General features: G+C 37.2%; 1 protein-coding gene and 1 long non-coding RNA gene across 3 annotated transcripts in view; one reads left to right on the plus strand and one right to left on the minus strand.

Annotated features, from left to right (window-relative positions):
* Window positions 1-22147, plus strand: part of LOC135838325 (uncharacterized) — a 345767-nt gene that overhangs the window by 228945 nt on the left and 94675 nt on the right. The window lies entirely within an intron of this gene.
* Window positions 1-22147, minus strand: part of LOC135838069 (plexin-A4-like) — a 55462-nt gene that overhangs the window by 24559 nt on the left and 8756 nt on the right. The window contains exon 2 of the mRNA XM_065353608.1: window positions 2377-5204. Coding sequence (XP_065209680.1) covers window positions 2377-5085 — 2709 coding nt within the window. The 5' untranslated portion in view covers window positions 5086-5204. The remainder of the gene's footprint in view (window positions 1-2376; window positions 5205-22147) is intronic.

Here is a 22147-nt window from a genome sequence, read left to right on the forward strand (position 1 = left end):
TAGATCCACAATAGGGGAGAAAGCTCACCAGGGACGACCGGGGACTCATCGGATTCGTGTTCAGCACCAAAAAATGGACCTGTATACCAAAATTCTGCTTTCTACCTCACTTTTCCCAATGGAATGTTATTTTTCCTGGACTATTCGTCAAAAAATACTTTTACCAACGCACGGTAGTAGGTAACTATTTTAGCGACATTATTTTGATTTATAAATGAGTGAAATTCGACTGTTTCTAATTCAATTAAGAGAATACATACATCAATGAATATCGCGGTACTTAACCCTTAAACACCCAGGCTAATCCTGAGATGTTGTGTGAAAATGCTTTCAATTTCCTGAATTAGATCATCACAAGCATCACATTAACCCACAGTTTGCCCCCCAGCCCCTTAAAGCCATTTCATAAAAGCCGTACCGATTTATTCAATTTTCCTTGAAAACCGAGAAAGCAAAAACCGCAATGAGGTCAATCATGGAACTGAATGATATAGTATCATTAGGTGTACTGAATGAGTGAAAGCATATCCCCAAAGAACACCCCACCCCTTTTTGGGGGGCAAATTTTCAAAAAAGTTTGGATAAAAAAATTGAACCCATGCTCCATTTTTGGATAAACATATTGATGGTAGACCCTTCACAAAATGAAATCATGAAAGGTGTGAAAATGGTGGACCAGAGCGATTTTTTAAAAATTTGATATGCTTGTCTCGAAATAAAACCCCAAAAAACAGAGCATGAATACGCAGAGTACATAATATGGGAAATATTATCAAGTAGGCTTGAAATGTCAGAAACAAGAATTGAAAGGAACACAGATGCTTTTAACAGCACATATGTTCAGATAATCTACAATCCACCCATCAAATCTGTTTATCACACCTTGGATATTCTTTCTCAATATTTGTCACCAAATAGTTACATCCTACAAAGGTTAGCAGTACAATTGTTTTTCTGCAGAAATATCGAAATAGGTTTATCTACCACTTTGACAAGCTTTACACAGTCGAATTGCAGCACTCCCTGGCATTTCATAATATTCAAGCATTCTTGAAGAAGTCACTATCCCTCCTCGATCATTGATAGTGTAGTTCAACATCATGAAATATCATGATTGGAAACAACGAATTCTGCTCAAGCAATTTTCATGATGTAGAACTTCACTATCTATGATTGAGGAGAGATAGCGACCTCTTCATGAATGCTTCAACATTATGAAATGCCAGAGACAGCTGTAATTTGACAGCATAAAGCTTTTCAAAGTGGTAGATAAGCCTATTTCGATACTTCTGCAGAAAAACAATCGTACCACTAACCTTTGCGGGATGTAACTATTTGTTGACAAATATCGAGAAAGAATATCAACTTCAGCAGGAATTTCTCAAAACATTCAAAAGTTCAGAGTTGTGGTTGAACAACAGTTGAAAGCTTTTTACTGAATCTCAAATCCCCTGAATCCTGTAGTCATAAGCTAGGCACAATCTCATGATTGTAAACGATGACTTCTGCTCGTGCAATTTTCATGATGTAGAACTACATTATCTATGATCGAGGAGGGATAGTGACTCCTTCATGAATGCTTGAACATTATGAAATGCCGGGGAGTGCTGCAATTTGACTGTGTAAAGCTTTTCAAAGTGGTAGATAAACGTATTTGATATTTCTGCAGAAAAACAATTGTACTGCTAATCTTTGTAGGATGTAACTATTTGGTGACAAATATCGAGAAAGAATATCCACATAGTGATAAACAGATTTGATGGGTGGATTGTAGATTATCTGAACTTATGTGCTGTTAAAAGCATCTGTGTTCCTTTCAATTCTTGTTTCTGACATTTCAAGCCTACTTGATAATATTTCCCATATTATGTACTCTGCGTATTCATGCTCTGTTTTTTGGGGTTTTATTTCGAGACAAGCATATCAAATTTTTAAAAAATCGCTCTGGTCCACCATTTTCACACCTTTCATGATTTCATTTTGTGAAGGGTCTACCATCAATATGTTTATCCAAAAATGGAGCATGGGTTCAATTTTTTTATCCAAACTTTTTTGAAAATTTGCCCCCCAAAAAGGGGGGGTGTTCTTTGGGGATATGCTTTCACTCATTCAGTACACCTAATGATACTATATCATTCAGTTCCATGATTGACCTCATTGGGGTTTTTGCTTTCTCGGTTTTCAAAGAAAATTGAATAAATCGGTACAGCTTTTACGAGATGGCTTTAAGGGGCTGGGGGGCAAACTGTGGGTTAATGTGATGCTTGTGATGATCTAATTCAGGAAATTGAAAGCATTTTCACACAACATCTCAGGATTAGCCTGGGTGTTTAAGGGTTAATGAAACGAACATGCTGTGAAAAAGTACATACTTACCATTATGTTTGATTCATTTTCATCCAGTTCAATTTCATTCTCGATCACCACTCGCTTAACCCACTGTGACATGGCTATCATTTCCATACCCATTTTATTGAGTTGCCGTTGCATATTCTGCGACCTTTTAGCGAAATTTCTACAATAAATGAAGAATATTGCGACTGTAACAAGTGTTACTGTCGTTATGATAATAATGATCCAATAGATGTTGTCTGTTAACCAACTCGATTGGTTTTTAATAACAAATGGCACATTTAAGCACTCCTCTCTGTCATTTAACCAATGATTATTGATGTCAGATTCTACATCCGAGCCGTTGTTGTATTTACATTCTCCTGTTTTTGAATTCCACATGCATTCGTAATTTTTATCCAGACACTTTGCGCACTGATTGTCCATGTTGGCGCATTTATATAAAATAATACGTTGATCGTCATGGTTTTCAAGTGGTATTGATCCATTCCATAAAATAGACCATTTGGCAGTTATGCTAGATTTTGGAGTAGCGTATGTAAATATTGTTTCACATTCGATATTGCCTTCATAAATATTTTTCTCAAAATACAGATCGATATAGTGTAGGATTATTCCTGATGCTATGGTTTTGTTTTCCTCAGTGTCAAATTCGCATGTAAATGTCTCGTTAATTAATATTTTTGGGATTCTAAATCTTGCGACGATTCTTTCTTTCTTTCCAGTGTCGGCACGTTTGTACCAATGTGTTCCCTGTTTTATTTTATAAAAAGTTGGGCAGTTGAATTCTCGCAATTTTTTTTTTAGTACTGGAAAATCGGATACATTGAAACTATCACCTAGTATTGTATCATCGTTTCGCTGATTCGGCTCATCTGCACACTTGTGTTCATTTATATGCCAGTTGCATGGAGTAGACCTTACACATTGTAAACACGATTTATATGTGCTACAATCGATGAATTCCACCTCGATTTTTTGAAATTCTGGGAAAAGGTTTGTTTGTACTGATAACTGAGCTTCTATAGAGTGTTTATTAATGGGCGTTGGAGGCAGATCTTTTGCATTTGGCGTTGGACAGTTGATTTGATGTTTATTATTTACACTTGTAGTATTTATTGTAGCGTTGTTGAATCTGAAGGAGCATAATATTGTGTGATCGTTGAACGGGTGTGAATTCAATAGATTGAAACTTACATTCCATTCTGCTTTCCTTGGGAATTCATTTCTTGGACTTGAAGACGTGTTTATATATTTATCGACGTCATACGAGATCCAATTGATGCGGTTTTTATCGTAATGACATTGTGATTTCAAGCAGCATCTATTACTAAGGAAACACCATCCACAATAAGGATCTTTTGCACTTAAACATGAATATGATGTGTTGTATTCGTCACAATTGTGAATTTTGATTTTGGCTAGTTTCCAGTAATTCCTTATGTATAAGAAGTTCATTGTAGAATCAAACAGCATACTAGAATAAATGAAAGGAAAAGGATATAGTTTCTGATCCATGATGGTGATATCCGCATAAATATTTGCCGTATAGGCATAAGATGAATTGAGTCTTATTGATATCTTCAGTAGATGGCCTTCTTCTGTTCCAATGAACAAGACTATGTGGTTATTTATTGAGTCGACTGCCATGGCTTTCACATGAGTAATACCTACGTGATCTAATATGATTTCTCCATTCAACACCTTACGTTTTTGAATTGTGGGGTGTATATTACTCATGTTGTATGCACATACTCTGAAACTGTCTTTACTTCTCATCATACTATTGTCAAACACATCAGCCACAGTAAACAATATTTCCCCTTCTATCTCATGTGAATCTATTTGCAAGTCGTATGCTGATTTGTGTTGGAAGAAGTAGGCTTGTTGGAGCTGCATAGAATTATTCTGGGGCTCATTTTTCAGAGTCCCGCAAATTAAGGGAACGTCATCAAACTGATAGTTTTGACCGTCATGCCTTATTTCAATTAGGTTTAGCCCGTCTTCTTTTAAGACCTTCGAATTAATAGCTTGCTGACTGAACAAGAACCCTTCGGTAAGAAAATAGTTGGAATCTCCCGAATTGAAACCGTAAATGAATTTACTATACATTGGGTGGTATTTCATAATAATTTGGTTGCCATATGATAGAAAGCGTTCTCGGTCTAGGTGTCGAATAGTTACTATTGGAGTTATTCCAAATAAGCGAAAGCCACAATACAGTGCGGATGAGTTCTGTATTAAACTAGGAGCTATGAAAGATACAGGTTCCATTTCAGACGAAACATATTCGGTTGTGTTTGCCATTATTTCTGAAATATTACGGATATTATGAGCACGGCATTCCTCTAGGAGCCTGTTATTGTGGCGACAAACATGGCACGATATGAGTTGTTGGTTTTGATAATCTAGTTCGAGCAAGGTGCTTCGACAATCATCCCAATTATGTTTCGATGTATATGAACAATTGTCAGAGTTACAATTTGAAGAATTGAATTCCATTAAAGTATACTTGATTTGTAATTTCAGATCTGCTGATAATTGATAGATGTGGTTATCTGAACCTACATATACCCATCCTCCAATTTTATCTACTGCCAAATTATCGAAGGATTGTTCCTCTTGGAAAAATTCCGAAACTATTTCACTCGAGTTTGCATTACAGTGTTTCATTCTCATGCTAAACGTAAGCGTGTACACGATTAATGTGAGAAATAAGTTATGGAAATGCATTATGGTAAATTAATGTTTCCGGTATATTTTATGTCTATCTTGATTTTTTTCCGAATTCGCTTTCATTCGGTCAATGGGTTATTCCTGTTTCTCTAATGATCATGTTTGAAATAAGGTATCTGAAATCATACGAAGATGAAAAATTACTGATGGTTGAATTATCCCGGGAACGCCCCTCAGTTTTATATATGTACTTAAAGTTGGATGTACGAAATTAGCTCGCTGCGTTTCAGTTAATAAAATGACCATATGAAGTGGTTTTCTGATAGGTACTGTAGTAAATATATTTACGTTTCATATGGTGGTAGCCCTGCTACCATCCCTATATGCTAGGTTAGATTTACGTAGGCGAATGCCTACACCTTTCAGTGTTGTTGTAGATTGTAGATGTATTGATACAGTAATACAGACTTCGCAAATACGACTTATTTATTTATTTCAATCAGAAGTGGGATTCACCCCCAAATACCCATGGGGTGATTTTTTTTTCTCGTTTTTCAAAAAAAAAAAATCAATTTTGAGTAACAATCGATAATTTTATTTTGAATCGAAGTTTACATGGTGGTCGCCGTTTTCGACCTCAGCAGTGATTTTCGATCGCCGTTTCGATCGCCGTAATTTTGGGTTGCCGTTTTTCAACCCTGTTTGTGTTGGGTCACCATTTTTGACCATTCGCTATTCAATCATCATCATGGTTGTTAAAACAAGAAGAAATCGTCAACCAAATCCAATTCCGTCTCCAGTGGTCAGAAGAAATCGTCAACCAGACCCAACTCCACCTCCAGTGGTCAATCCCCTCATGGCAAACCTTATGGAAATGATGAATCGACGAGAAGAACGCTTTCTTGCTGTGCTTGAGAGGATGTCATTAGGACCTAATGTCGCTCCAGTAAGTCCGCCTCAACCAATAATCCCCGAAATAATTCGTGATATACCAGATTTTGATGGTGAACAAAGTGCCATTGAAGCGATTGATTGGCTCGAAGGTTTAGAGTCTTTTGCTGCGTTGCACCAATGGACTGATCTCGTTAAAATTGAAGCTGCTAAAAGGCAGTGTGTAAAAGCTGCCAAAAGCTGGTTTATGGCCAATCAGACACAGTTTTTGACATGGGGTGCATTTGTAACAAAATTTAAGGCATCTTTTGCCGCAGACCACAGCCGTTCTTCAAAATTTCGGAGAATGGAAAATCATGTTCAGAAAAAGGTAGAAACAGTTTTTGCCTACATATAGGTACATGATAAAATTTTATTATGCCGAAGTCTTGATCTATCATTTTCCGACACCAAAAAAGAGATTGCAATTGGAACATGTGAGGGGACATATGCCTTGCAACGCTTAGGTGTTGCCACATATCATATATCTCTCCGCGTCTATGTGTAAGATTACTCCTACAAGAAGATGTTCCTACTTATATCAGTGGGAGAGACTTCCCCTCCGACTTAGCGAGATGCCAGCATCGAGCCTCGGAGAATCGGTAGCTCTCGCCACTTATATTAGAACCAAGGAAGCCGAAACTCCTCTCTCTAATATCAGTCCAGTCGTGTGGGTATTATCCGGTTAACCCAGCTCGACTCATTTGTTAAAGTGTATTTTTGTTGTTAATAAGTATTTATTTCGATTTAATTGCTAATACTACCCCTGGGTTATTTAACAATCGTTAATCGTTAAATATTCGTCGTGTTTCGTATGCTCTTTATCTACTCTTGCTAAGGTAAAGTCATCTCCGCGTTTATATTAACACCAACAATGGTCGTAAGTATTCATCTTCTTCCATAATAATATGTTATATATGAATTTATTTACCTGTTATTATTAAGATACAATTAGTTAGCTTTACCAACTAATTGTGGCGTAATTATAAGGTGTGTATTTCAATTATATCGAATACACGGAGTCTAATCATAGGTGTTATTGTTCTTATTATGTGTTTATCTAGGCGCTCAATAAATGTAGATAGGCAAATAGTAGGTACTTCGACCCCTTAGGTTAGGCTAATACACCCCTATGATAGGTCCTCGGACAGATCATAGACGGATTTATGTAAGCATTGATCAGATTGATGGTATTTGGCTAAAGCTATCCAGGCATATATACTTTACATCAGGTTCTAAGACTTTACATCGGCACCCTAGGGTTAATATATATCGTTAGGTGTTTATTATTGTCTTACACTACTAAGCCATTAGTCTCGTTAATGTCTCTACATTGGCGCCCGGACGTGGTCCTCTCTATGTCTCAAATTTCTCGAAATTTGCGTCATAATTAGGATCTCAACCCTGCCTTAATATTTTTGAAACATCTTTTTTTTTGCGAAGATCGGACGAAAATATTAAGCTCAAAAATAGCGAATAGACTTCTCGTTATCCTGACGATCAACGAGAATCTATTCATGTAGGATTTTCATCTCTGAAAAATTCGGAAAATTTCAAGGTACTTGGCGAATTTTTTCGAAAATTCGTCAATAAATTGAACTTTCGGAATTCTCCAAAGTTTTAGTATTCGTCGAAAAATTCTCTATTTTCACGAGAAGCGCACGCGAATACTAAAATTCCACAGGTGTTGTTCATATTTTCAGTTGTTGCGTCAATTTTACATTGTTCCGACAACCTCGAAAATTTGAGCAACTTTGGTATTTTTTGTGTGTTTTTCTTACACGAAATTCCGCAAAAAATATCAAAAATACCACAGGCGCTAGAAGTAGGTATTTTTTCATACCGAAATCTAGTGATAGAATTCAGACTGAAAATTAGGACCTTTTTAGTTGTTCGAATTTCCGGATTATAAGTGAATTTATTTCAGTATCTGCTTTGTCAGAGACTATGCTGAGTAAATTCGCCGTAATCCGGACTTTTGAACAAAATTTACCTATAGGGAACTCCATAATGTTAAAATTTTCATGATTACACGAATTTTCATGCAAATTCGTTGTAATCGGAAAATTTAGGTATCTCCTTATTTGTTTAGATTTTCGAGTTATGACGTGAGTTTATTTCAGTATCTGCTTGTCAGAGACTATGCTGGGTAAACTTGCCGTAACTCGGATTTTTAAACAAAGCCTAACATTTGGATCTTTATGTTGCTCAGATTTTCTCATTACATGAATTTTTTAGTGCAAGTTCATTGTGATTGAAGAATTTGAACATCTAACTATTTGTCTAGATTTTCGAATTGTGACGTGAATTTATTTCAGTATCTGCTTGTCAGAGACTAAGCTGGGTAAATTCACCGCAGTTCGAACGTCTAAACAAATCCATTTTTCGGCATAATTCTGGTAATTTTCTCGCCCCAGAAAATTAACAGAAAAATTAAAATCTCTGGAAATTTTTAGGCCCCGTGATGCTCGTCATTTCGTATCTGAAATTTCTATGGGAAATGCCGATATTTCCCTATCCTCGGTAATTAGGTCCATTTTTCGAATTTCTCATTTTTAGAAGTTTTTTGGGATATTTTTTATTCTCAGCTCGCAGGTTTTCTACTTAGCTTTAGTAGTGATGGGATCATGTGCTTTATAACGAAAATTAACGGAGAAAATTGAAGTCCTTGGAATTCTCAATATTTTTCGAGGATTCGTTTACGAAAATCGACGGAAAAATTGAGAGCCTTGGAATTTTCAGTGCTTTTCCGAAGATTCGTGATTGCACTATGTTTCATCACATGCGAATTATAGTCAGATTCGTGCTAAGTAGAGGATCTTGTGACCAGTTTGTTTAAAATTTCCTTATAATTTCTATCTCGATCCTACAAGCTATTCTTCTATTACAACACCTCGACTGTGCATTTTTTCGAAGTCAATGTGCAAAACACTTTATTTAAAGTCCGACAAGTTGACTCGAAAAAATCACATTATTCCTTCTCTTCCCGAAGAATTATTGCAGAATTCAGATTTCTAAGGTGTGGACACACATGCGAATGAAGAAATGTAATTTTTCACTGAAAAATGACCTTCACGAGTGTGTACATATCTGCGAAAAATGATAGTCTCCAGTATTCTGAACGTGTCATAACTTTTCCCTTTGTCTGAGTTGAACAACCGATACTATATGTCGAAATTTTCACGAATTGGACAATATAGTATCGACCAGTTCAAGGTTAAAATTCAGAAAACAGAGTCAAACATGCAAGTAATTGCATAAAACCCCCGTGTACCTTATTAGTGGACCACGAAGAAATTTCATGTCTACATCTAGGTCTACCCAAGAAATTAACTTATTCCTAAGGATAAGTTGTAATAGAGAAACTTAGGGAATTTTTAAAGTTTTGTGAGTGTGCTCCGGCCGGGCATGCTCACAATAATTTTTTGATACCCTATATTCTCCCAAAACCCCCGAGACTTTTTAATTAAGTCGACCGTGTCATCGAGACAATAGAACGTGTTCGTTCCTCTTTGTCTCATAAATTTTCCATCAACCCAATCCACTCAATTTCAAAAAATTCGCGTCGAAAAACTCGTTCGTTATTCTAAAATTCCAATTTGGAAAATTGCACAATTCGAATCTTTCAAAATTCACGTGCAAAAATTCCACCCAAGATAGGCCCCAAACATTCTTTCTATACCCATTTCCAGTGATCTCAGCGTATTTCAACGGACTCAAGCCATTTTCCTTTCTAAAAATAGCTCCATACCTATCTTTATCTCCGTGTGAAAATCACGTACGCCATTTTCCCACAGTCATTTCAATGTCAAGTTGTTTTCGTCAGCTTTGGAATGTCGTGGGGCATGTCACGTACGTTGTTTTCTCACAAAGGTCATTCCAATGTCAAGATGACTCTCTTCCTTTACCTTTCCGTCACACGTGATACATTTCCACGTGGAAAACATCACGTACGCCATTTTTCCAAAGTCACCTTCAAGTGAAGGTGACTCATTTCCTCTTATATCTTTTTCATTTTCCATCGTAGATAGATGATTCATACCTATCTCTTTTGGTAGGCATTGAATCATCGTATCTACGCATTTTTTCCATCTCTCATACCTTCGTTTCATTTTTTAGAAATCTATTTTTAGACTTCTAAATGCCTGGTGACACATACGTGACGAGTACTTGTATTCTCACAGTGCCTACCACATACCCCACCTCCACCCATCAAAAACATCTCGTACACTCATCGTACACCTTCTTGCCGTTACAGTAAAAAGGGGGAACGCAGCTCATACACTGCATCTCTCTTAAACTCGCGGTTATTAAATCAGATGTATTCCCTCGACGATTTAACGTAAATCTCTCGCGCCTAATTACTTAGTATTCGTTTCTCGGTACATTTATTTTTTCGCGTCGTATTTTTCGATTAAATCGCGTCCCTTTTATCATGAATAACGAGCCTAGAATTACGCGAAGTAGAACCAGTGGAAATTTTCTTGATTCCGTAAATCGCACACATTCGAAATCGCGCACCTCCGAGCCGGAAACCCCATCAGTTCCTGAGGTAAGCGAAGTTAATAAAAATGTCGATATTGATTTTTCCCAGTCGCTTGGTAGCTCATCTCATACTTCCGGAGATGAATACCAAGATACTACACCTGACGTAAGTGAGGAAGGGAATGCGAGCAAGCAACCCAGACCTTTTAATTCTGAAAAATACATTGATGTATTAGATGAATTAGTTGCTGAAGTTTTCACACAGACATGGAATTGGAGTGATTCAATCCAACGTCAAGTGAAAGAAAACCACGCAACCCTTACGAAGGAAAGTACCTTGGTATCCAATTTGGCCAATGCAAATAAAATTGCAGTGGAAAAACTGAGTGATTGTGTAGTCAGTTTAGATACTCGCGTAGGAAAAGAGATTAGTGACTTACAAGATACCCTCACCGCAAATATTGAACATACTTCGAGTATTTTGGAAAGTCATACAAGCAAATTCGCTGACTATGACGAAAATTTCATGTCTAAAGCAGATTTTGAAAATTTCAACCAAAACTACTCGAAGTATAAGGAAAAATCTGAACTCGACTTAGCAACTCGAGACAGAGGCTTCCGCCAAATTTGTGGTGAGATTCAATCTTTAAAACAACGGTCGCATAATCACACCAATGATTCAGATGAAGGACGTGCAAGCGTGCATATTGATGCAGGTGCAGTCCGAAATGCAGGTATTTATTTTTCCGACGATAAGTTATATTATCCTCACCAATTTATTACCGAAATGGAGGATTATTTTCGAGGCACTCGCGCGCCTGAATCCCAAAAAATTATAGCAATGAAAGGTGTGATTATTACGTCTAATAGAACCCAATTTTTGGAATTTTCGTCCGAAGCAACTAGTTTCAATGATTTTAAAGCGAAATTTCTCGAGTTTTATTGGGACATTCGAGCACAAAATGAAGCTTGGAAGGCATTTTGCCAGACGTACTCCACGTCCATTGATATAAAAGATTTGGCTGTTCGCATGAAATGTTGGATAAAGAGTCTCCGTCATTTTCGTATGAATCCTGAGCAGGAACTCATCCGCATTATCATTGCGAAAACACCACCAGAATATCGTCTAAGTCTTCATCAACCTGGACAATCATTGGATGAGTTTCTTCTGAAATTGACAAACCTTGCGTCAATTCAGGAAGATCCTCTCAATGAAGTCCCAGTAGTGCTCAAAGGTCGCAGTAACACTCAGAATACTCGTGTATATGAAAGACGAAATGTGTTCGAGAACAAAGCGATGCCTTTGGTACCTTCATATGCCCAGCTTTTACAAGATTGGAATGCAAACAAGGTCCAAAGTGTACCAAAAGTTCAAAAACCATTCGTCAATCTTCAAAACAAAAAATTTACATTTAGGCAGCCCACCCCTCCGTCAAACGAGAAGCAAGCTCCTAATGTAAATACGAGAAATGTTGCTCCGGCGAAAAATCCAAATGACAGTCGCCAAGACAATATTCCCAAATTTGACAATAAAAAACCCAAACCAGCCTTTCATATGAATGATAGAAGCGAAATTGTATTACGTAAATTTAAACCTAAATTTCCCCCTCGTGAATTAAATGCAAATGTGCATGCCGTTTATATTGATCCAAATACCAACGAAGTCTCATTATTAGATGATGAGGAAGACGATCAACAAGAACGAGAGGAATATTTAGCGTCTTTAAATCAAACGATTGAACAACTAGAAAATGTTAATGTGAATGAGAACTCAATTTCCTCTGAGTTTCAAAATCCTCAGGACACTTTTGAGTCAAACTTGGGAAACGAGAATCGTTAGAGGGTTCAGGGGCACTTTCTAACGATATATCGGACCCCCTAAGAAATATTTTCGAGGATTATATCTGGATCGGGGATGGAGTCGCTAACTTCTTGAGTAGAGGTGAAATGACTCCACCGCCTATATTACCAAAATTCCTACAAGACCAGATAAGCCTCTCAGAATTATACAATCGACTCAAATATGTTCCTTTTCCACAAAATAGAAAATTTGTCATCTCTTTTGGACAATTTGAGTTAAGTTTTTCCAATAGGCCAATTAATAGTGTAGAAAAAGAGATGCAGTGCATTCTGAGCTTTTTGATCGATGACAAAAAGGCTGAGAGAATAGTTCTCCTTCACCCTTTAATCAAACCACAGTTACGACATGAAAAACCAGTGTCTTTAGGTCGCTATATTTTGTTTCGTAACATGTACATTCGTTTAGCGGTAGATCTGAGAATTGTTTTCAGACGAGAGCCAGCTCTTCTATTTTTGAAAACAGAAGAATACATCCATTTCAATAAAATAGAACTTAGACCTGCTGTCGATGGTCAAAGGCTTGTAATTCCGCTGCATAATCGATTCCAGTTTATACAATCTAGCCAACGCTATCATCCATCATTGGACGTATATTTGGAGGTCTACATCACAGTATACATCCAAATCCACCAGCTGGAAATGTCTTGGAAAAAGAATACACTCTCAAAGGGTACTACGAAAAATCTTCACACTCCAGGTAAAACTAGTGATAAAATTTCAGGCTCAAATACGAACCATGAGCCAAATAAATCGTCACTTTCTGTACTACATCCTGAGAAAGTGAAACAAATAGAACTCGAATTTGTTCCAAAAGTCGTGCTTACATCCAAGTCAAAGTCTTCAAAAAAGAAGACATAAACGTTCTAAACGTGAGTTTAAGTCACGCATAGTCAGGCGACGCTGTGAGAAATAGATAGATTAGAAACCTAGAAAAGGTCTTCAGTCCTAATTAGTCTTTTTTTTGAAGAAGTCTCTTCCCCCTAACTGGGGCAAATGCGTCCAAAATTTTAGATAAAATTTCCAAGAAGTGTGTGACATTTTAACTAACTATAACCAACCATAACGTACGCCTCTTAACGAACAAAAATTAACTAACTATAACATAACAATGAGAAGTAGTTTTTGTATTCGCATATCTCAAACTGGGGCAACCCTGTGCAAGATTTTGCGACGCAAAGGCTAAATTCTCAAAACTTTAAAAAATAACTAAATAACTGAATAACGCATAACTAGAACAAGAGATTGCATACCTGGTGGTGTGAAGGCGTTTCCGAAATTCAAAGCATTCTTGTAAGGACGGAACGCAATCACCTACCAGTTTTATGCAGTCTCGCATAACTATGACAAGAGATTGCATACCTGGTGGTATGAAGGCGTTTCCAAAACTCAAAACATTCTTGACGTATGGAGCGCAATCACCTACCAGTTGTATGCAACCTCAGATTTGTCGGAGTATTTTCTCAACCCTCTATATTGCGACAAGGTTTTCATAATCATGTGCATATATTGGATTTGAGGAGGTAGTCAGATAAATCGCTAACTATAACAAATGTACACCTACTTTTCGAGTTGGTTGTTTTTCCGGACTTATGAACACATGTTTGGATTGCTCCCTCATGTGCGATTAGTTCGAGAAAGACTATCAAGTTCTTTTCAGTCACGTGACGTAAAAAATCACGTTATTGAGGGGCACTTGACAACTTGAACTTTAGGTGGTACATACTCTAACACCTTAACGAAAAAACATAACGAACGAGGCAAACTACTAACGTCAACTATAACTATTCCTTACCTTAACTTTCGTATTTTCCTCACCTTGCCTGCGAAATTTTCCGTTCTTATGCCTCATAATTTCAATTCAAACTATCTCAATTCTTTTTCATTTTTTTTTTCCTTTTCTTTTCCCCATATTTTTTATATTTTATCAGATTCGGTCAAATTACCCCTCAATATGCCCTATTACTTCTTCTACATCTTCTGATCGGATTCTGATAAATCTCCTCCACACCCAATGTGTATTACTTGCTGAAAGTTTCTCTCAGACGCTATTAGTATTTCTTTGGACTTTATTATTCTCCCTCAATTAGGCGAGTGGTCCCATAAATTATTCAGAGGAAGCCGAAACTCCTCCGATTAGTTGCCTGCTAAGTTCCACTTGTCAGTTGGCGATTCCTGTTGTGAAAAATCAATGTGTAGCAATTGAAGCGTGCTATATCGTCCAACTCTTCCCCCCATCTAATAAGGTTCGTCGAAATTACTTTGGTAATGAGAAGCTTTTTTTTTCTACTTTTCCCCAAAACTTTATGGAATTTCAGTTTTTCGTAAATTACAACCCCCATGGAAACTTGCAAATTGCACTTTCTCCACTCAAATCGAGAAAAATTTTCCTTCATGAATTTCTTGATTTTCCACTCATTTTTTCTCGTGAGTCTCTCTTATCATTTTACCCTCACCATATGCCCTCGCATTTTTATAGCACTGATTCACGAGAAAAATACTTTAAATCAGTTTCCGTATATTTACTAATTTTTCCTTACTCTTTTTTCACCTATTATCTCATGAGTCTCTCTTCCTGACACTTTATCCCCAACATATGCCCTGGCTCACGAGAAAAACACCTCAGTCTGCTCTTCCTAAAATCCTAAAAACTTTGAATTTTCCCAAATAAGCTTTTCTCGTGAGTTCCTTTTCTATAATTTTCCCTCACTATGCCCTCGCTATTTTTATAGCACTGACTCACGAGAAGAGACCCTAAATTTACCAATTATTTTCAATATTTTCACAAACTTCAGGAGTAGGTAGGCAGTCCACAAAACAAATCTTTTGTTTCTTCATGCGCGAATTTGTGCCAATGTTTCCACCTTTATTGTGCTATCAAATTCGTGCCGAGTTTTGCCTACCCCCCCCCCTCACAAATTTTTCAAATTATACTTTTTTGAGAATTTCAAGTTTTCGCAAAATTCTCACTTTCTCAAAATAATATATTTTGAGACAAACCTAGATTTTCCTATTCCAAAATCCATTAACTTTTGGAATTTCAGTTTTTCGTAAATTCAATCTAACCAACTCTGATACTTTATAGCACAGAGTCAATCCATGTTCGCTTTCTTTTGCGAACTAATTCCTGTTAGTTTATCCTCTCAACATATGTCCCATAGCAATGGCCATTTTTTATGGAATTGATTCGCAACTTATTTCCTTCATTTTTCCTTTTCTATTAATTTCCTGACCTATATCCTAAAATTCCTGGAATTTCATTGTCATAAAATTTCCAAAAACCAATTCTGATACGCTCGAGTACAGAATTTTCCTATTTCCATTCCTTTTTAACTTCTCGCGAATTGATTCAAATCATTTTCACAGCAATAGCTTTGTCAGATTCGGTCAATCTACATTCCTTCACTATGCCCTATTTTTCTTTTTATCTCTCGACCGAATTCTGATAGAATTTTGCTACACTATTCAGAGTTGATTCGCAACTCTTCTCCATTCCTTCTCATGAATCCGTTTTCATAATTCCTTCACTATACCCTTCCTATCCTACAACATTGATTCATGAGAAACAGTCACCTTCTTCTCAAATTTCTCCTATCCTATTTTGTCAACATACGCCTAATCCCCTTTCCATCCTTTTTCCATTCTTTTCCATCCTCCACCACACTTCTCTCACGAATCCTTGTCCAGCTTCTATTCGAATTCCCTGATCATATGTCCCATGAGTGGTTCATTTCAGCTCAATTTTTCTATATTTTTCCCAACCATATGCCCTATACACACGATTTATGAGAGAGATCTATCACAAAACGCTCTAAAAATCAAAACTAACGGAACATAACGATAACAAATAGGTATAGGAGTAGGATAACGACATACAGGTATAACAAGCACGATGCATGCGTTGTCTCGTGGGTTGCGTTTTGTTGCAATCAACTGACTGTTTCAAACCGCAGCTGCGGCATAGCGTTGCATTTGAACAAGTGCAATTATGCACAGTGCAACTTGTATGCAACCGGTATAGGTACGTAACAAATAACTAACTTTAACGAGATAATTCTCTCGGTGGTAGTAGACAAAATCTCACGAGTTCGGAAAACTTGCCTTTGATACAAGGCGACGATTTCGAATCGAAAGATTGTGTTTGCATTTATTGCCTTCTTGTCAATCAACACAAGTGAGCAATAAAATGCCTAGTACCAGCGGGAGGAAATGTCTCTTAATCACTCAACGACAGTTTGAAGTAATAAAATGTAACGAACACACACACTTCTGGATACTTCTTTCTCTCTCTTTCTCACATCATCGAAACTACCTATCTCAGCTTTGCAACGTTTACGAAGATGACGAATATTTTCGAACCAGTTAGACAGAGATAGCATTAGAAATATTTCGATATTTCACGTTCATTTGTTTCTCTCTCTGTCTCTCTCGTTCCTTATCTGCTGTGATAGAGCCATAACATCGGCGATTTTCACACAGCAACTATTATCGCATTTCGTATACGCATAGGTTACAGATTTTTCATGTCTCCACACAGTTCTTGCTACAAAGCAGAAACCCCTCCTGCCTTGCATTTCAAGCACTATCAGATGTGCAAAATATATTTTATCACGAAAAATGCAGGTGGGGAGGTATTCGACTCGTAGATTTTAGAGCATTTGGAGATAGAAAAAATTATCGTCATTCAATAGCGTTCAAACTTCTCATCTACATAGTAGTATATTATTTCTACGCTATTCTTGTTAATTTTTGCTTGTGTTCGGCGGCTTATAACGGTCCTCAGAAACCCAACTTTGGTGCGTTGGGAGGCTGATTGACCGGAATAAGGCTGGCTTTCGTTTTTGGTAACCGTAAGTACGGCGTAGCCGATTTATTTTGCGATTGATTAAAGTAGCATTGTTTGCGTTGTCATTATATCTACGTATTTCGTATGTATCATATGTGTTGTGCCTTCTACATAGCAGGATCTCGTGTTTCCGGAAAAATACCAATTTTGGTGCTTTAGTGTTTTTTCGGACAGGTGTCCTTATAGGAGCTTATCTCAAAATATAGGTCTTTCTATTCGTCTCTATTTGATTGACTAGGTCTTTCTCGATTTTGTCTCAGTAACATACGTGTCATCTGTCGATATTCTTTTCGTCTCATTTTCTTTGGCTTACGTGGCATTTTTCTCTTTGAAAATGTTGCAATTTTTCTCGTGACTTTCTATTGATATTTGTGAAACCCTTTTCGCGATAATTACATCTCCTTTTGCGTAAATTTTTACTCAAATTTTCGAACTTTCTCCCTTTTATTTCTATTTAACGTAATTTTCGATTTAATACGAAACCCTGTTTTCTTCTTTTTTCAAATTCTTTCTTTTATTATTATCATATATATTTTTTTTTTTTAACATAAACTTTCTTTCATAGTTTTCGTACTTCTCTATTTTATTTCCTTTTAACGTAAATTTTTCTTCTCATACGAAACCTATTATGCCTTCTTTCTCTCTTTCTTAAAATTTTTTCTTTTCTCCATCTTAACGTAATTTTACTCAATTTTTTTTAAAGCTTTTCAGAATTTTCTCGTATTTTTCATTCTACAAGTGTAAAAATGGAATACGAAATAATTCTTTGTGAATTCTGTAAGGAAGATGTGTTAAAGAAAGCTCATCCAAATACGAAAAAGAAGGACGATTATCCGGTCGTTACCAGTCGGTGCAGGCACGTTTATCATTATAATTGTTTACGTGTTGCACACGACTCAAGTATCGACACCAACTCAAAAAAGGAAACGGTTTTGCAGTGTCGAGCGACAGGTTGCTCAGTAAAGATAAAAGGCAACAAATACCATCGATTGCGTGTGTCTACGAAATCTGCCCGCATTTCGCTACCTCAGAGGCAGAGGGACCCTGTGGTTCCAGTGACGCCGAACGAGAGAGCGGAATTGCAGGCAGCAAATCAGCGATTGACCAATCGATGTAATTCGGCTGAGGAGCGATTGCGCATTTTGACCAATCAACACAGCACCCAGCAAATGCTGTATCGTACACTAAAGGCCAGTTACGACTCTGTGTTGAGGGGCAAAATTGACGCAATCGCGATGACTCAACTTACCGAAATGTTGCCCAGCATCGGCATTGAGCAACCCGTTGTCTCTTTGAGAAGGGTAGATAGGGAATCGGTCGCTGATGCGGATGTAGATAGGGACGTAGTTCAGGTTGAGAGTAGGGACAGTTCCTCGAGTGACGATATCGAGATTGTTGAGCCGGTTGTATTGCCGGGGGTTGTTGACCTCACGCAGGAAAGACGTAAAAAATCTTTTCCGCGTCGAAAGCAACGGCTTCTGAGCTTTATGACCGACTTTCCGCTCGTGCCCACCCCTCAGCCTGTTGTCGCTGGTCAGTCTTCAATGGGAACAGACAAAGAACGCGGGTATATGGCAAACCAACCTTTGTCTGATTCCCAGGGAAGCAACTGCCCAGTGCCAACATCTGAGGGGGTTGAAAATTTGCCTTCTTGCTCCAATGTGAACGTCTTGAAGGAGACTCAAAAATCACAGGGGAGCAAGAAATCAAAAGAGGTGAATCGCACTCCGCTTGCACAGGACCAAGTTGTGAAGCTGGGAAACACCAACACGAAACTCTATCGGAGCTGTACCTTCTTTCAGAAGCGATTTGATAACCCAGCTGAGGTACTTGCGCCTTTTTACCCGATAAATTCTTATCCTTTGTATTGTACTGTTGCGGCATACGTGGCCAAGTCAGGAGATATGCCGGCGGTAATTTTCATCGACGACATACTCCTCCTTGGTGACGGACACGCGACAGGGATTGCGGAGAGGCTTTTGCAGGGTAAAAAGTTTGCAGACACACTCGATCAAGGATTATACGGAAGGGATTTAACGGTCGAATCCCTGATAGAAAACCTAAAGGAATTCGACCGTTTACCTTCTCGTGTAATGGTGGCAATAGGTACGTACGATAGTTGTATAAAGACCGATCCGGAGATTTTCGCGAAGAGATTGGAGAAACTCCATGGGCTGTTGGCAGCCAAAGGAGTCATCGAGCGGTTTATGTTACCAGTTGTGTCGATTTCGACAGACTGGCCTCAAATGCTTGCAGATGATCCCCACTACCTCTGCGAATTCTTCAATGATCTTTCTGGTCATCCGGTATATGAAGATGATTTAGGCATCTTTTACGATCCGCAAGTATACGTCTCGGTAATCAGAAAAATGACTATGCATTTTAATCTTATTCCTGAAAAAGCGCTGAGGAAGATGAATTTCAATCGAAAAAACAACGACACCACCTCGGTGAGTGACATCATGATAAACAACTTGAATATTTTCGATGAAACTCAACAATCCAATGACGTGCAAATTCAGGAAAATTTATCTCGTAATGATGTATCGCTAACCGCCGAAAACTCGGCAAATGTTGATTTATTGCTTCTAGATCAAGTTATGAGCAGCGCACTAGAGAAATTGACTTCGCGTAACGAACGAGAGGTTACCATGGATCAAGTAGATATTGAACTTTTGAGAACCTCTCGCCGTTTACGGATGATCAATAAGCGAGAAGAGACGACAGCACGCGGTGAAGAGATGAATGTGGAACTTCTGCATCGTATAGCTAATGAGATACTTGCAGAAGAGAACGCTAATTCACCCCTTCGCACGTACTTATCGTCTCCAGCTTCGGAGAGTAACGAAGCAGGTTCGCGACGAAACTCTGCCGAAGCCTTGCTCTCTCCAGTGCCTGCTGCTCCATCTATAGACCAGCAACAGCTCGACGAGTCGATAGCAATGGACATCGAAGATCCAACATCACCAACCGAACCATCGTCTTGGGTTGCATGCGTCGATGCTGAGATGGAATTATTAGAAGACGAGCACCATCGTGTCTGTTCCCCGATCGACGAAGACGACGAACCGATGTCAGACGAATTCACGCCAGAAACATCATAAATCGACTCGTCGCAGCTGCAACCACCCGGATTTGACATTCTCCCAAAAATCTACATTTTAGTGCATGTAGAAATTTGGGAGAAGCTTCGTGAGTATCGCCCTCATGATTAGAGCTCATTTCATTTTTTCACTCAAAAATGACACTCCTGTGCATTTTTTTGAAAAAATGAAATAGCTAATAATTCGTTGATTCATTTTTGGAAATTTTCCTCGAATTTCAGCACTCGATGAATATTAGAAAATGACGCAATTTTCGTTGCAGGTCATTGAGTGTTGAGTCGTAGAAAATAGCCATTAAATGAATCTTTGAAATAAAACCCTTTTTGCCCGATTTTGATCTTCATGTTTCGTGCATGAATTTTAAAATTGGGCCAAGCCTTTCTCCTTTAGTCAGTTTTTCAAAAACTCCCTTTGTTGGAACTAATTTTTCGTTGAAGGACGTTTACGAACGTATAGTAGAAAAAACTTTCACATATAGGGACCTATTTTTGGATTTCTGATCGAATTCGAATTTTTCTCGATTTTGATGCTTTTTCGTTGCAGGACACCTTAGGGTGTATATTAGAAATTGGTCTTTTTCTGGAAGGTTCATTAGAATTCTGGGTCCATAAGTTCGATTCATTCTCTTGTATGAATAGGGACAAAATAGACCCCCCTCCCCTCCCTTTTTATTTTTTATTCTATTCTATTACGTAATATTTGAGTACATTTAATTTTAGTTAAGCTCTATTGCATGTTAGAGCAAATATTTTTTAGATTAGCACCGTAAGTTTCATATCTATTAATTCAATTTTCGATTTCTAAAGCTAATTGGTTACATGGAGAGCGTGGGAAATACTTTATCGATCCCAATGTCGTCGACAGCGTAACTCCGAGCTTCTAAGCCATGTCCAAGTTCCAGAGGAACAATTCGAATAGCTCAATTTTTCAACGAGTAGCTGATTGTGACCAGAAATCGAAATGTTTATCGATAATCATTTTTATTATTTTTAATTCGTGAAAACGACTCTTATTTTTAGCATTAGAAGTTAAACTTTTTTCCATTCGCATTTCGAGCGCTTAAATATCTAATTAAGTTTCTTGATTTATTTTTTAGAATTATTTTTAGATGAAAATTTCAACTTAGGCTATTTTTATTCTTACCCTGAAGAAAGGAAACAATCTTTCTTTTTTTATACGCTTCGAAAAATGGTACAAGACATTTTTTAAATTTTATTTGGAAAATATCACTTGAAATAAACATAAAATCAACGACCTTTTTTATTTTAGTAAATACTCGTTTGTTAGGATAAGTCTCTTTTAAAGGTATATTTTTAATTTTCTTCTCTGTATTTTTTCGAATTGTAAATTTTAAATTTTTCAACGTAAATATCGAATCAAAATGTAGATGAAAAGTAATGTAGTTTTAAGAATATTCTATTTCTCAGTCTAATAACCTTTTAATTTTAATCGTGTATAAACTTGTTGAGATATTGAATACTGTTAGGTATAATCGTTGTCTATTTCCCCATTTATACGATAGAACTAGTTTTAATCAAAATTTTGAAAAGTGTACAAAAATCTGCTCCCATATTTGTTAACTTTATCAGTCCTTCGACTAGAAACCAATGGTACCCATTTTTGTAGATTTTTCTATTTATCTATTTGTATCCACTTATATGTTATGCATTATGTAGTAAGATAACCTACTTAAAAAACAGCTTTGCTTATTTTTTCGTATGTTCTGTTTAATTTTAGAATTTGTTATTTTTTAGTTATACTTTAAGTTTTCAAAAAACATTTACTCGTTAAGATAACAACTTATTTACTCGAAAAGTAAAAACATGAAAAATCTTCTTTGTTACCGATGTGTTAAGATTCAAAACTTTTTTCAATAGTCAAAAATTGAATGAAAACA

This window comes from Planococcus citri, chromosome 1 (genome assembly GCF_950023065.1).
Source record: "Planococcus citri chromosome 1, ihPlaCitr1.1, whole genome shotgun sequence".
In the NCBI taxonomy this organism is placed as follows: domain Eukaryota; kingdom Metazoa; phylum Arthropoda; class Insecta; order Hemiptera; family Pseudococcidae; genus Planococcus; species Planococcus citri.